The 16,835-nt window shown below is 40.4% G+C and overlaps 1 protein-coding gene across 5 annotated transcripts in view; it reads left to right on the forward strand.

Moving 5' to 3' along the window:
- The first annotated feature begins 3,065 nt into the window (after positions 1-3,065).
- The window catches only part of SENP2 (SUMO specific peptidase 2), a 35,932-nt gene continuing 22,162 nt past the window's right edge, over positions 3,066-16,835 (forward strand). For 2 of the 5 annotated variants that reach the window (XM_057739340.1, XM_057739342.1), the window contains exons 1-5: positions 3,066-3,220; positions 7,764-7,819; positions 10,908-11,041; positions 11,666-11,732; positions 13,228-13,318. In XM_057739340.1, coding sequence (XP_057595323.1) covers positions 3,081-3,220; positions 7,764-7,819; positions 10,908-11,041; positions 11,666-11,732; positions 13,228-13,318 — 488 coding nt within the window. In that variant the 5' untranslated portion in view covers positions 3,066-3,080. Of the gene's footprint in view, positions 3,221-5,160; positions 5,482-7,763; positions 7,820-10,907; positions 11,042-11,665; positions 11,733-13,227; positions 13,319-16,835 lie in introns of those variants that run through there. The other 3 variants (XM_057739341.1, XM_057739343.1, XM_057739344.1) reach the window with 3 other exon arrangements.

The raw sequence follows: 16,835 nt of genomic DNA on the forward strand, positions 1-16,835 counted from the left end.
TCTGTAACAGAAAACTAGAAATGTAACTTATAAACTTACTTTCCTTAATAAATAAGAACAACAATGATATAAACTTACCTTCCTTAGCAATAACAACAACAAAAGGCAACGAAAGTGAAACTGTGCACTTCAGATTGGGACTTGAACCCATGAGACCTGGACTCAAACCTGGCCAAAACCCAAGGTCTTCCAACTGAGATCACACATCTGGTTTCAGGACTTAATGAAGCTCAGGTTCTTGATGTCTCACCACAGAAAGAATTCAGTGAGAGACAAAGGGATAGGTAAGAAGTTTATTTAGAGATTTATTTAGAAACACACTCCACAGAGTCTGCACCATCTCAGAAGGTGAGAAATGCACCAGAGTATGGGGGTTGTCAGTTTTTGTAAGGGTGGGTAATTTCATAGGCTAATGAGTGGGCGGAGTATTCCAGAATTGGGCCACCTCCTGCTTTTTGACCCTCGTGGTCAGCCTTGGAACTGTCACGGCACCTGGAAGTTGACTTGTCCGCCATCTTGGACCCATTTGGTTCTAATCAGTTTATGTTATGTCCTCGGGCTATGTCATTCTTTCAAAGGTTGTGCCCTGCCCCCTTCCCTCCTGTTTCAGAAGAACAACAACAACAACAAAGAAAAAGAGAGATCCTGAAAATGGATAGAAGACAGGTAGAAGGGGAGGCAGCTATTGCAATGGTGTGAGAAGTGGAGAGACAGCAGTGAAAGTCCTGAAGAGAGATCTTAGTTCCCTGCCCAGGAATTGGACCTGGGTAGCCTGGATGAAAACCAGGAATCCTAACCGCTAGTCCACCAGGGGCTGGAGGCTGGAAGGAAAGTGGCCCTTTCCCTCCTTTGAAAGGAAGAATGTTTCAAAGAGGCAAAAACTGTAAAAACAGGTACAAAGCTTATTATTAAAAACACAGCACAACGAACGTATGGGAGAGCACACACAGAGAAACAGTTTATTCATTTAAGTCAAAAACTAGGCAGAAATATACACCCAGAGAGAAAGGGTACGGGCATCTTGAAGGAGGAGTGCAGTAACGAGGTGATTTAAATTAATACTTATATAGGACAGTCCTTTCGGGTCTTTCCTTACCTTTGGCCAATTATCTTATTTTTTCACACCTGACTGGTCCTAGGACCCTCCCCAAGATTCGTGTGCAACTTTTTACTACGATGGATCTCATTGCAGAGGTCTGTGGGTGCATGTTCACATTTTCGGTGTGGCACTCCCCTCCCTTTTTGACCCCCAAGGAGCCTTCCTGTGCATGTGCAGACAGAGGTTTTCCTTGACCTCAGCAGTGGTCATCTTATCTCTTTACTTCAGCAGAGCTCAGCTTCTGCCACTAGCTTTGACCTTGGAGTGTCTCAGTGGGAAGAAAGCTTCAATTTTACTCCAGCTGTACAGTTCAGGTGCCCATCTATCTCCTACCTCAAAAGGGACCCCCCACTTGGGCCCTGGCCTGGCCAAAGCCCCCTGCCTTAGCGGGGAGGGCTCCTTTTCCTTCAGATTGGCACAGGCAATAACAAAATGATTGCTGAGACTGCAACAGCACAAGCTTTAATCAATGGCCTGAGAATGGAGAAGCAGAAACTTAGTCTCAAAATCAACTTCTCAACCTGCTTGAGACACTATGTATATAGGAGGGTCCAGGTAAAAGGAGGGAACTGAGTAAAAAGAGGGAGGAGGACTTCTCTGGTAGTCCACTGGTTAAGACTCCGCCCTTCCACTGCAGCAGGGCATGGATTCCATCCCGCAAGCTGCCCGGTGAGGCCAAAAAAAAAAAAAAAAAGAGGCACTTATCTGAGAACAGGGGTTTGGTATGCTGGGAACTGGGACAACACCCATTTTACAACACCTGTTTTCAGTCCTTCTGTGGGCTCTTCCGGCTCTTGCCATGGCAATTGTCAGCTGTCAGGTGAATTATTTACCATGCAAATGTATTACAATGATCATATAAGGAGGTCTACTGGAGGTCAGGTTTTCTGCCACCTTGAACCTAGTTGGTTCTAACCGGTTTGGTGGGCTCTTGTTTTTCTCTTCTGGTGGTTTCCTGTAAGACTAGGATAATACTTCCCTGCAGCTTAGTTGCCTCAGTGAAGGGGGAAGATTAGAGCTCAAAGCTAACAGCCTTGGTAACATTTGTAGAGGGGAAGGGGCAGATCTGTAGAAAATGTAGCATGCAGAACTTGCAAGTTAAGTGACTTATTAGATGTGAGAAGGAAAGAGAGGGAAGAGAAACATTAAGCACTTAGCTATGCTAGGCATTGAAGTAGCCCCTTCATAAATATCAACACATTTAGTGCACCCACAAACCTGAGAGACAGGTTTGGTGAACTCTTATTTTACAGATCAGGAAAAGGACTTAGGTAGGGCCTGGTGCTTGTTATTTCTCCCCATGAGGCCGGCCAAGCCATTTGTAGCTGATGTGAGCAAATTTTGTAATAAAATCTAGGACACAAAAACTGTACTTGCTTTTGGCATAAGGCCAAAGTTATTAGACAGATTAAATAAGATCAAAGTCACATTATTAGAAGGGCACGTTTTTCTTGAGTACCAGAGGAGTTGGTTCCCAGAAGGAAATCAATTTTCATGGTGGTGAATTGTGTTAGATTTTAGGCACAATTGGCCCAAATCTAACACCTCATTTATGGGCTCCTACCCCGCTTCAATCAAATGGCCCAGATCTCCCCACAGGGTCAGCAGAAACAGAGTTGGGAGGAAATCTTTTAACACCTCGGGAATGCTGACAAAGGGAAAATTTGCAAGACTAAAGAATGGATTGGAGGGCTGGGTCTTCAATGTTCTGTGGAGGGAAGGTAGGTTTTGAGGAAGATGGGGGAGGGGCCGTGGAAAGGCTCGAAGGAGGCAATCTCCAAAGGAGAAGGAGGAGGAGGAGGAAGTCTTTTTGGAGAACTAGGGTAACCAGTTAGGATACCCTACAAAACCTGAAGCAATGAGGTTGTGTTCCTCTGGCAGCACATGGGTGCAGATTATCCAAACCAAGGGCAGAAATCTCAATATCCTCGTTACTCCATGTGATTTTGGGATTCTCCTCTGGGCCTCTGATGAAGAGGGAATGGCTCCGGCAGCAGTGGATTTGGGGTTAAGGATAATCCCACTTCTTGGGCAGTGTATGGGCAGTGGTCTATGCGTCTACTGTGGACGACAAGACATGGAAGGCACCAACTGGCAGACGAGACCCAGGCGGAAGCGACTGTAAGGCTGAATCCCCTTTCTCCGTTTCAGAGGGTGACTAGAGAACTAGGAGGACACAAAGGGGGTGTGTGTGCAGAGGGGCTGGCAGAGTTATTGTTTGCCGATGAGGTCCAGAGATTCGGACTGAACTCTGTAATTCCAAAGCCCTCCCACTTTTCATGGCGGGTGACCGACATTTCAGTAATGGGTGTGTGAGGGTGCTCTTAATGAGGCAGGAAAAGAAAAAAAATTCTGTTGTGGTGTTGTACTAGTCTGCTCTGAGACTCGATGCCAATGTTTCTTAAATCTTGGTGGCCAGAACCTGGGAGAAGCTGCTATTCTAAAGCAGCTTGCAGTTTCCTGATTCATGTTTCAGTGAAGACCACTCTTGTTTTGGAGAATTCCTTCCCAATACTTGAGTGGTCTTCTTGGTTTGGCAAAAACAAAGACCTACTTCTATAGTGGAATGGACAGTTGGCACATGACTGAACTGCCCTGCCTAATAATACCACTGGTAATCTCCTTTTAAGTTAACTTGGGAGTCCAGCCTGAAATGGGTTGGGGTAAATGTGGAGGGGAAATTATCTTGTTTGTGACATGTAGAAGTTGTTTAGAAGAGTGGAGAGATGACCTTGAGAGGCTGAGAATCCTTTTGGGAGGCAATGGGCTATAGATGCTATACTTGTAATAGCCACTTCTAAATCTTATCAGTTTTATATTAATAATTCTATTATTCCCAAACTATCTGTAACAGTCTGGTGTTAGCTATATTTTAGGGAATTGAGGGAGGAGCCCTTGTTCACATTTAGGATTTGCTTCTATCCTCTAGGAACTGCCTCCATCCCCCCAGGCCAGTGTGATGGTAGCTGATGGTTCTGGGGCTCTAGGGGGTGGCTTGCAGCAGAAATAATCTAGGAATAATGTTTATTGAGCAAATGATGAGGCTGTACTGGGGAGTGCCTGTGTTGAAATGCAAGCAAATCTGCAAGTCTGACCTTAACTGAATCACAGATCAAGAATCGGGCATTCAGGAATGGATTTGTGGGGCATGAAAATATTTGAGGATTCCCAGGAGTGTTCGGGGAGGGGTCTGGATTTTCTATTAGTAAGAAGGGTGGGTCTTTTTCTGTTGTGGATAACTAACCTGAAGTAGGACCTCTGGATAAGAGAGGAAGAGTAATTAGCAGCACTCCTTGTCAGCTCGGGGGGTACTAGAAGGTACTAGTAGGCCACAGGTAGCTTTTCATCCTGAAGTTTCTGTGAAATCATTCTTGCCTTCTGCCCTTCCCTTAACTTCCCTAGCCGACGGTTTTCCTTTCTCTGGCTCCTACTGCACTTTGTACCCACCTTTATCACAGCAGTCAGTTATCTTTTTTAAAATTTACGTATAGTTTACTTACAGCCAATTATCTTGTAATTTGTAATCATGTCTCGCCCAGCTGACTAACTTCAAGGGCGAGGGACTGCGGCGCTGGTACACGGACCGCGGTTCACATTCCAGCTGGGCCACTAGCTAGCTTTTTGACTTTAGGCAGTTACTTAATCGCTCTATGCCTCGATTTCCTTATTAAAAATGGGCACAGGCTCCTCATCGCCTGCGGTCGCTGGGAGAAACGAAGGCGACTGCGTGTAAAACACCAGCGTAAAGTATGTGAAAAGTAAAGGGCGCCTAGCAGGGTAAACATCTGTTAATGAACCTAGCCTTTACTTTGTGCACGCAAACATTTCCTGACCACCGACAGTGCTTCAGGCCCGGGAGCGCTCCCGGGCGGGTGGGGAAGCCTCGCGCGCCGCCCGTGGGCCTTGTCCCGCGGGCAGTCTCGGGACTGGCTCCGCCGGAGCAAGCCCCGCCCACAGCCCTGGCGATCTGGTCAGCGATTGGGCCGGGGCCCGCAGGCGTTCTGGTTGCTAGGCTCGGGAGGCGTGACCTAGGTTGCGCGTGCGCAGATTGAGGGCGAAGATGCTTTCCGGTCGGGCGTGAGGAGGTGACGTCAGGAGCGGTGGCGAGCGGGGGCTTCCTGAAGCGCGGGGGACGTTGTCTCTGTGGGCCCTACTCCGCGTCACAAGTCGGCGACTGAGCCTTGGCGGTGGTGGCCGAGGCGGCGAAGGCGGCAGCGGCGGCGACAGCTCTGGGGTCTGCGTCTCGGGGTGTGTCGGCCGCCGCTGCTGCTTGGGCCTGGTATGTACAAATGGCTGGTTAGGATTCTCGGCACCATTTTCCGTTTCTGTGACCGGCCGGTGCCCCCTGCCCGGGCCCCCCTGAAGAGGCGGCGCTCGAACAGGTGAGAGGAGAGGGGGCCGAGCGCCGGCCTGGTGTCCCCCTTCCCCATCCCGGGCTCGGCCGGCATAGCGCTGACCCAGCCAGGCAGGCCCCGCCCGGCAGAAACAGGTAGCTGGTGGGAGGCGGTAGAGCTGCGGGTCGCGGGTGTCCTGGTGACGTAGTCGCTCCTCCGTCCTGTGCAGATGCGACTCCTCATGGTGGAAGGAGCTAGTGATCGGTGATGGTTAGGATCTTTCTTGTCAGAGTCCACGCTGCTTGCTGTCAACAGATGGGGCTTTATCGTATTTTGTTGCTGTTAGGTTGAAAACTGAAAATTGAAGGAATACTGTCTTTGTGTAGCTGTTCACAGAGCACACTCCCAAGTGTCATCTGTGCGCAGTAAGTGCAGTTAAGGGAAGTAAGATTCATAGCTTGACCAAAGCCCTTTTGACTGCACTTACTGTTATCTTAGCACCAAGAGACAGCAGCTGTCTTGTTCTGAAACAGCTGTCAAACTGTGTGTGTGTGTGTGTGTGTGTGTGTGTGTGTGTGTGTGTGTGTTTTGCTGGGGAGGGAGGGAGAGTGATTCTGTGCTTTATAATTAGTGTATAAGAAAAAAAAATAGATACTTCATGCCTTTATAAAGATCCTTAGTTATACTCTAAAATTCAGTTAAAACTTTGGGGAAAGTAAAAGTTATTCTTAGCATTTACCTGTTGGTTTGTCCCATTTCATAGTGTCTACCGCCTTCCCTAAGAATTAATCTAGAGAATAAAGTACCATACCAATTCTATACATAACCCCTAACTCTTAATGATCAAGTGTTAATTTCATTTTTTTTTATTAAGCCTCAAGATCATTGGAGAGTAGTTTCTTGGAGCTTGAGAGAACAAGATGATTACTTAATATATGATTCTAAGAATGCAGGTCATTGATGAATTGGCTGTGAGCTAAAATTCCATCATATGTTCCAGAGAGGGCAAAGTTTCAACATCCTCTTTCTCCCTTTCTGTATGGTTGATGTAAGGATCATTTGAAAACAAGTTGTAAAGTACTTAAAATGATGCTTAGCGTGTATAAAGGTAGTGTTTGTATATTCTGCTCCAAGGGCTTTGTGCAGTATATGATAGGCACTTGGTATATATTTATTGAATAAGGGAATGTTAATTTCCTCTCCCAGGTCCTTTATTTTTTACTGCAAATCTGCTGGTCAGGGAAACAGTGGCTTATAGATCAAAATCCTGTTCTTTACCACACATGCTTTGTCTAAAACAACTCTTTTAAGTGTAAGCCATTTTTCAGTCCAAATGAAGCCAGGAAGCCTTGCTGGGATGTTTAAAATTATGAACTGAATGGTATTCTCCTGGGATTTATTCTGTTTTTTTTTTTTTTTGTAAATATGATCATTTATAATCACCTTTAGAAAGATGATTATACTATGAACTTTTTTAAAAACAGATTTACTTATTGCTGCATTGGGTCTTCGTTGCTGTGCATGGGCTTTCTCTACTTGTGGAGAGCGGGGGCTACTCTTCATTGCAGTGCGCGGGCTTATTGCAGTGGCTTCTCTTATTTCGGAGTGTGGGCTCTAGGCAAGCAGGCTTCAGTGGTTGTGGCACGTGGGCTCAATAGTCGTGGCTTACAGGCTCTAGAGCACAGGTGCAGTAGTTGTGGCACACGGGCTTAGTTGCTCTGAGGCATGTGGGATTCTCCTGGCCCAGGGATGGAACCTGTGTCCCCTGCATTGGCAGGTGGACTCCCAACTGCACCACCAGGGGAGTCCCTACTATGAACTTTTAATTAACATTCTTGAGGTATAGGCCCAAAAGTTTCCTGAATTTCCACATTCTTTGTTATCCATGATAAAAATGCAGTTAAATATAACACTTTTTTCTGGCTGAGAACTATCTTTTAAGGCTTCTTGTGTTGTCTGCTTCTATCTGAAGTAGAAAATGACTTTCTTTGGGGAGGGTGTCATCTTTCAAAATGAAATTATTTGTTCTTAAATCATTTCTAGAGAGAAAAGAAATAACATAGTCCTAAGCTTTTACCTATGTTCATTTACTAGTTAAGTGATTTCTGACCAGTTTCATGTTTGTGCTTTAGCCAGACTACAGATTATTATATAATAAGGAGTTTTGGATATAGTTGAAATTGTAGTGTTACATCCTCAAATGGTAAAGGCCTACTATAGCATAAACATTAGAGTGTGTTGTATGAATAGTAAGCTTACTTATAGAAATGCATATGTGTATATATGAATATATGCATATATATATCTTTCTCTCTTTTTTCTTTTTTCAGCACTCTGTTTTCTACAGTGGATACTGATGAAATACCAGCCAAAAGACCGAGATTAGGTATTAAATATTAATTTTAAAAGTTAGTTTTTTAAATAAGAAAAACTTATGTATGGACAAAATTCAAAAGATAAAAAGTGCATACAGTGAAAAGTAAGTCTCTTTCTTGTCCCTCTTCTACTCAGTTATCTTTAGAGGTAACCAGTGTTACAGAGACTTCATTATCTTTCCAGATAAATAAGCCTGTATATTGAAAGTGCATTTCAAAATTTCTAATCTTCCTGTAAAGAAAGGTACTTTTTAAACTTGGGGAGAAAACATTGTAAAAACTCCTTCAAACTGAGTCATCTAGTTCAGATAGCTGAGTGAACCAATGTAATCTGTTGCCTCAAATTGTTCACTTCCCTATATCTGACGGGCTAGACATCGCTTGGTAGAAGAAAATAAAACTTGATTACAGTAAAAGGAAAAGGCACAGTAGAATACTATGATTATATTTTCCTCTTTCTCAAAAATGCCTGTGAATCTGAATCTACCTCCAGATGAGATTAAGAGTGGACATGTCTGTGTTAAGGTTTCGTTTAAATTCAACGAGTGGTTGTTGAGCCTGTCTTACTGTTAAGCAATGTGTCAGGTTCCACAGGAAATACAAAAATGAGTATGACAGGGTCTCTGTTTTTAAGGACCTTAAAAATGTAGGGGGTGTGTGATTATATAGTAGGCGTTTTAAGACAAGTACATAAATAATACTAATGTCCATGAGGATATGGTATATGATATACGAAAGGTAGTAACAGAAACATTTGAGGTTACTTTATGTTAACAGTAGCAATATAAAGTTACCTTTCACAAATACATTTGTCTAGCAAAAAAAAAAAGTCAATTTTATAGAAAAATATAAATAAACAACTGTATGTGATTAAAAAGAACAACGACAACCAAAAAAAAAAAACCACAAAAAAACTTTGATGGTGGTATTAGAGAAGTTGCCCGAATAATTCTGGTGATCATCTCTTTGGACTTCTATGTTAAGGTTCTCTCCGTCCATGATTTCCACGAAATATATATTAAGATTTTCTGAGTAGAAACTAGAAGGGAACCTAAGCCAAGGGGGAAGAGTGGGTAGCAGAGATAATAGAGTTCATAAAGGTGTCTAGCAGTGCTGGCCAGTAGAACTCTCTGTGATGATGGCCATTGAGCACCTGAAGTGGGGCTATACAACTGAGGAACTGAATTTAATTTTAATTAAATTTAAACTTAGGTAACTACCTGTAGATGCTGGCTACTATATTGGAAAGTATGAGTCTGTTGGTTGTTTTGGAGAGAAAAAAGGGTGAAAAGGAGGAGGAGCTTAGAATCGCAGACTCACAGTCTTACAGATGGAAGGGATTTGAAGAGATCTACTTAGTCTAGTCTCAGCAAAATAAGATGGTCTTATCTTCATTTTATGGATGAGATGGGCCTTCCTGCCTGCCTTTTTTTCTTTTTTTAATCAGTGAGATCTTCTGACACAATTTTGGGACATACTCAGATTTTGATAAAATTTGTAGGAAAATAAATATCACAATACTCTTTGTGCCTGTTATTTATGTTATTAAGAGCACTTCCTGCCCTCTGGGGTCTGGATGACAATCTGGATAATAAGCACCAATTCCTAAAGTTCTTTTTCTCCCACTTGCAGCACAGTAGAATGTAAGTGATATCCCTCAACATTATTAGAGGGATAACTGGAATTCTCTCCAATTCCTAGAATGAGAAACAAGGCATTTGCAAATTTTGGTACTTCTAACTATAGTGACAAATTACTTCAAATTGGATTCTGCTTTACCCATCTAGCACATCTTTACCGTTGTTTAAGTTATTCCCCTATCTTTCTGTAAAGTATTTTATGTCTTATATGTTCCAGAGTGCTTGATTTTTAGAAGCCACCATTTCACTTTCAGACTGTTTTTCTCTAAAACAGAATATGGTTAAAATGATGGTCCCTTTCTCTGAAACTAGTGCTTTAGGATACCCTTAATTAGGAAATTTGAAAGAAATTGTAGAAAACAAACCAGCAGTGTAGGAAGTGAGAAAGGGGTAGTGTGATAAAAGGAGGAAGTGGGGAAAGCATTGAAATCTACCCCTCCCCCTTATTTGTTTACTTACTTATTTTGTAATCTTTATTTTTGGTGGCAGGGAGGGGTAAGTCTGAGATCTCCAGCACACTACTCCAGTAGAGGCATAGCCTTGTTTCATCATATATGTTTAGGAGCCACATATCTTATACTTCACTAACTTCCATCCTGGATGTAGCCAAGATAATAAATAGTTTTTTTTTAGGAGAACTGTGTTGTTAACCTGCCTGAGAAGTAAGGACAAACCAGTGAGTAAATGGTAATGCTTCCTAGGGACTTCCCTAGTGGCGCAGTGGTTAAGAATCCGCCTGTCAATGCAGGGGGCCTGGGTTCGATCCCTGGTCTGGGAGGATCCCACATGCCACAGAGCAGCTAAGCCCTGTGCTACAACTACTGAGCTTGCGCTCTAGAGCCCAAAAGCCACAACTATTGAGCCCGAGTACCACAGCTACTGAAGCCCGCATGCCTGGAGCCCATGCTTTGCAACAAGAGAAGCCACTGCAGTAAGAAGCCCACGTACCGCAACGAAGAGTAGACCCTGCTCTCTGCAACTAGAGAAAGCCCACGTGCAGCAATGAAGACCTAACACAGCCAATAAATAAATAATTTAAAAATAAGTAAATTTTTAAAAAATGGTAATGCTTCTTAGAATTCTGCCATACCTAGTAACTATATGCTCCAGGTTGTCTAAGTTATGCCCTTATCTCTCTGGAAAAGATTTATTTTATGGTATATATTCTGGGGGAACTCATTGCTTGAAAGCTTTCATTTCATTACTTTTTTGGTGAATCAGTATGTGACTTGCTAAAGTGATGGCTTCATGCTTTTTGTAGCCTCTTAGATATTTTACTTAAAAAACCCCAAAATCACAATGCTGGAATTGCAGTTACTCAGAGAGAAAAACCTTTTTCTCTCAGTGGTTGAAGATAGGACTGCTAACAAAAATTGAGACAGGCCTTTTCTAAGGTATAATCTTTTTTTTTCCCTGAAAGTTTAATTGCTCTATATGTATTCTATGTTACACTTTCTAGATTGCTTTATTCACCAAGTGAAAAACAGTCTCTACAATGCTGCCAGCTTATTTGGATTCCCATTCCAGCTAACCACAAAGTCCATGGTAACTTCTGCTTGTAATGGAACACGGAATGTGGTCCCTTCAGGAGAGGTCAGTGGGGATAAGGTTTCATTGGGGCAACTGGTCTTTGTACTTAATCATTAAAGTTAAATTTTAGAAATATTCTCTTTTTTCGGAGTTAATGTGCAGAAATGTCCATGTCTTAATTAGCCTTGATATAGAGACCAAAAAATTAAAGATTAAGTAATTACACATTTAAAAAATATTTTTAAAGAGCCTAATTAATACAGTTGACCCCCGAACAGTGCTTGGGTTATGGGCCCCAGCTCTCTACACAGTCAGAAATTCACATAGCTGGCCCTCTGGATCTGTGGTTCTGCTGTAACTGAGGTTCCCCATGCGTGGATTCCCAGCTGGTCATCATGTAATACTCTAGTATTTACTATTGAAGAAAAATCCGCATTTAATTGGATCCACGCATTTCAGACCATTGTTGTTCAAGTGCTGCTTTTCTTATTTAAGTATGTGTGAAGAATCTGGAATTGTTACATTTTACATCATTTTGTGAGTCTTCACAAATTAAACCTTTTGTATTATTGATGAAATTTCTTTGGTGAGCTAACTAAATCATCACTAATAGAGTGATTTTTTTTTTCATATTAAGACATTTAAATTCTAAGAGTTATTGCAGTGGTGATTCTTTTTAATTTTAAGGTATTTTCGAACTCTTCGTCTTCTGAACTGACCAGTTCTGGATCCTGGAACAACATGCTGAAACTGGGTGAGGTGGTCAAAAATATTTCTGCTTCCCCTACCTCCTCCTGCCTCTTTTCTCCAAGTTTTGGGAATGTGAAAGGAAAACAATGATGTGGCTTTGGATGAGAACACAGATATATTCTCCCTACCATTCTAAAAACCAAATAGCTTTCCTTTAGTGTTGTCTTTGAATTTATTGTTATGTTTCCTATTTGCTTTATCAGGATCCTTAATGGGACTTAGATCAGGGCTTATTCATTAAAAAGAAAAAAAAAATGTTACCTGAGAGCTTACCCTGTCAGGCTCTGTGCTAAGTTATCAGGAATAACAAAATGATAAAACCTTTAATAACAAAATAACAAAACAACAATGTAATAATATAACAAACTAATAAAACCCTGCCTTTAAGAGACATCATCTGGTGGGGGAGCAACCTTAGGTTCCCAGTTTTCATGGTTTTGTGGATTAGGAACCTCCATATCATCCTTAGACCCCATAATTGAATTGTAATTATTATATATGCTGTACAGAATGCTCTGGTGAGGAAAAATAGGAAGAAGCCAGAGCCCTGAAAATGATTGTGATCTCTGCCACACAGATAGGCTTGTAAAGTTTGAGAAGAAGTGGGGAAAAGAGATTTTAGAGAAGTTGTGGGTTCAGGAAATTGACATATAGAGAGGATGGTAGATTTATCTTGTGCCTGAAATACCAGCACTATATTTCTGTAGGTTTGTGTAGCCTAGTCAGAGAAGCACAGGTACTCCTAGGGCAGATTTCTTATAAAAAGAAATCCACAGTCTCTAATCTGAAATGCTTAGAGATGTGTTTGGGAATTCTGAATTTTTCATTGTTTATTCAACATTATTTAAAAAACCCCAACAGGATTGAACATTGATTCAGGTCAAGTTTTACACACAAATGAATGCAGGTCAGTTTAGGTTTTGCTGCTACTGACTTAAGAAAAAACTTTCAGCTTTCGACCTCTTTGCATTTTGGAATCCTCAGGGACTTCAAACCCCTGTAGTAGCTCTAGCAGAAAATGTGGCTGATGAAAATTTTGTTACCCTTTTTTGCCTTTTTTGAAGTACAGTAACCATCTCACAGGTATTAGAAGCTTCCAGTGAAATGTAACATAGCAGATTTTCATTTAAAAATACTTCTGTTTTCTTCTTGAAGAAACAACTTGAAAAACTTTACTCAATTTGATTAGATTACAAAGAGTTTATAATCATTGAGTTCTTCATGCCTCTTGTTGGCCCCTGCAAGCAAAGCTGGTATAGCTTTCCTGTGAATTGTTACTACCTACTTGAGAGCAAAGATGGAGTAAATAAGCACTATTGCTTTTCCTTTAACTTTTAGAAAATTTGTGCTAGACAGTAATAGAATTTGAAAAAATAAGATATTTAGTTCTATACTATAGACTGCTCACAGATTTTCTTTTTTAACACACACTGTTCACAGGTTTTTTTGTGTGTGTGTTTTGTTTTTGTTTTACAATTACAAATGGTTTTTAAAAATAGGTAATAAATCTCCTAATGGAATAAGTGACTATCCAAAGATCAGAGTGACAGTAACTCGAGATCAGCCACGCAAAGTCCTGCCTTCATTTGGGTAAGTGTTAAATTCTGCCTTACTGTAAATGGAAACTTAGTAATTTTTAGGTGCTCACTCTTGCTAGGCCTTCTCACTTTTGTTCTGTTGTGTTATCTTGTTAAGTGAGTACTCTGAGGTTAATAACTTGCCAAATATTGTGAGAGACTTGTACTTAAGTGTATGTTACTTTTTCTACCATATCATATGCATATATAATCTGATTTTGAAAACCTTTAACTTTTTAAATTATGTTCTTATTTTTATTTTTTGGCTTCACCACGTGGCTTGTGAGATCTTAGTTCCCTGACCAGGGATTGACAGTGAAAGCACAGAGTCCTAACCACTGGACCGCCGGGGAATGTCCTTGAAAACCTTTTAAAAAAGAATTGTCACTCAATTCTAAACGTTTTTTGAAGTATAATATACATACAGAACAGAGCAGAAATCATGTATACAATGAACTATTCTTATTATTTTTATTAGTAATTTTCTTCTCTGTGTTTTCACTTTCTAGAACTTCTGTTGCTTGGATATTGGACCTTAGGGATTGATCTAATTAAAAAAATTTTTTTTTAATTTCTGTATTTTTAATTTTTTAATTAATTAATTAATTAATTTATGGCTGTGTTGGGTCTTCTTTGCTGTGCATGGGCTTTCTCTGGTTGCAGCAAGCAGGGGCTACTCTTTGTTGTGGTGCTTGGGCTCTTGTTGTGGAGCATGGCCTCTAGGCATGTGGGCTTCAGTATTTGTGGTGCACAGGCGTAGTTGCTGTGCAGCATGTGGGATCTTCCTGGACCAGGGATCGAACCCATGTCCCCTGCATTGGCAGGCATATTCTTAACCACTGCGCCACCAGGGAAGTCCTGAGCAAATTTAAATTTCCTGTATATTCTCTTTTGTTTTTGTCCTTGCCCTTTTTAAAAAAAAAAAAAAAATTTACCACTAAATCTATACAGACACACACACACGTATATTTTTTGGCTTCATAGTTTAAATTGTAAGCATCCTCATCCTCCCTACTCCCCATGGCTTTTTCTTTCTCTAAGTATTGGATTCTTTTTATAAAGATGCAATATCTTTTCTTATCTCTCTAAAGCTGTTAATTATTATAAAATTTCTTGTCCTCCTTGCTTTGTCTGGTTCATTTGAATTCCTCCTCCCTGTTTGGTTTATTTTGATCTTATCTTTCTTATAAATTCTTATTCAAATACCTGGTTAACGCTTGGCTATCCACTCATGTTTGAAAATGAGACACTAACTATAAAAAGTAAGGCTCCCTGGAGGTGCATAAATGGCTGATTGTAGGATTAGGAGAGATAAAGTAAAAAATGATTGTGGAACATCTTCTGCCAGCAGTTAAAGGAGCCTGAAAACCTTAGAGGAAACTTGAAGGGGCTTTTTCACTGACCAATTGGGGACAATTTAAGCATCAAATGAATAAAGACAGGACTATAGGTATTAATAAATACCTGATGTGGGAGGAAAAGATCTTTATAGTAGAAAGCCAACTAGTAAGTGTAGAAGGAATGATGGAATTAGAAAATCATCATCTTGTAACTATCACAGTAATAACTGATACATACAGGAATTGTCAGTTGAGCTTAAACTAGTAAGTGAAAGTTTGATGAAGTATGGAATATTTACATAAGCTCAGAATTTTCCTCCACAAATTACTTACTAATTATAAAGGGAAAAATAGTAACTTTAGAGTGGAGAAACCTGCCTGACATCACTTAACCAAAGGATCAAAGTTTAAATCATCCACAGCGGGCAAACTGACATCCTGGCCTCCATATACATTGCACTGAGCAGGGCATCATCACCTAATGTAGTATTCCTAAAAAGATCAGTAATCTGATTATAATTATGAGAAAACTGATTAAGCTGAAATTAAAGGTTAATTCTACAAAACAGCAGGCCTGTACTCTTCATTTTGTTCTTCAGTCATACTCTTCCTCTTTAAACTGTGATTATTTACAAGTGTAGAATTAGATTAATTTCCAAATATTTGGGGCTTTCCAGATATCTTTCTGTTATTGATTTCTAGTTTAATTTCAGTATGATCAGAGAATATATTTAGTACGATTTCAGTTCTTTTAAATTTGTTAACATTTGTTTATGTCCTAGAATATGTTCAATCTGGGTGATATTCAATGTGCATTGAAAAGAATGTGTATTCTGCTGTTGTTGGGTAGGGTGTCAGTTATTAATAGTTTGCTGATAATGTTTTACAGATCTTACTAATTTTCTGTCTACTTTTTTATTGATGGATGAGTATAGAGTGTTGACGTTCTCTCCTGTAGTTGTGGACTGGACTGTTTCTCCCATCCAGTTATTTCAGTTTTGCTTCATGTACAGTATCTTGAAACTCTGTGGGTGAATACATTTGACCTAGATTTACCAGTTGTTATCATTTGCCAGTTTGCTTTATCATTCTCTGTTATATGTACATAATATTTTTTTATGAATCATTTGAGAGTAAATCTTGGACTCATGCCCCTTTAATCATAAGTATTTGAGTGTGTTTATTTCTAAGAATGAGGACATTCACTTACATAATCATAGATTACCAAAATCAGAAAATTTAACACTGATATAATACTATTATATAATCTTATTTAAATTTCTCTATTACAGAGATTATCTTTTGGGGCCCACAGTTCAGGGCAGGATCATGCATTACATTTAATTTTCATGTCTCTTTGATCTCCTTTAATCTGGAACAACTCCTGAGCCTCTTTTTGTCCGTAATAGCATGAATATTTTTAAAGACTACAAAGCATTGCTTTTGTAGAATGTCCCTGAATTTTGTCTGACATTTACTTATGATTTTTTAGATTATGCAAATTTTTTTGGTAAAAATACTGGAAATGTGATGTTATGTCCTTTTTTTTTAAAGAACTTTTATTGAGATACAGTTGACATACAATAAACTGCATATATTTAAAGTGTACAACTTGATATTTTTTTTTCTTATTAGTAATGTATATATGGCAATCCCAATCTCCCAATTCATTCCGCCCCAACCCTGCCCACTTTCCCTACTTGGTGTCCATATGTTTGTTCTCTATATGTCCTTTCTTAAACATCACATTAAGAGAAGTATGATGTCATGTTGTTCCATGATTGGTAATGGCAAGAGAGGCAGGCTCTGTCAACCAGCAGCAATGACTAGGTGAGGGCTTCATGGCTTCCTGTTCTTTGGCATTTATTAATTTAGTATTCGTTAACTTAGTATTCAGCAGATGTTTTGTTGAGTGCGTTTTGGCTTAGACCATGTACCAGGATACAGTGGTGAAAGGATGAAATCTTTGTCTTCATGGAGTTTAAAGTTTAGTGTGGGATGCAAGCGTTAAACAATCACACCGATAATTCCAGTGATGCCAAGTGATTAAAGGAAAAATACAGTACCAGAGGAGGTTGTGTAGTGTAAGAGGGGAGCTAAAGCCAGAGTTGGAGTTGGAGTTGGGCATGAGGAAGAAGGCAAAGGCTTTCATGTGGCAGCCCTGGTGACTGGAAAAAGACATTCCATAGC

This window comes from Hippopotamus amphibius, chromosome 6, assembly GCF_030028045.1.
Source record: "Hippopotamus amphibius kiboko isolate mHipAmp2 chromosome 6, mHipAmp2.hap2, whole genome shotgun sequence".
Lineage (NCBI taxonomy): Eukaryota > Metazoa > Chordata > Mammalia > Artiodactyla > Hippopotamidae > Hippopotamus > Hippopotamus amphibius.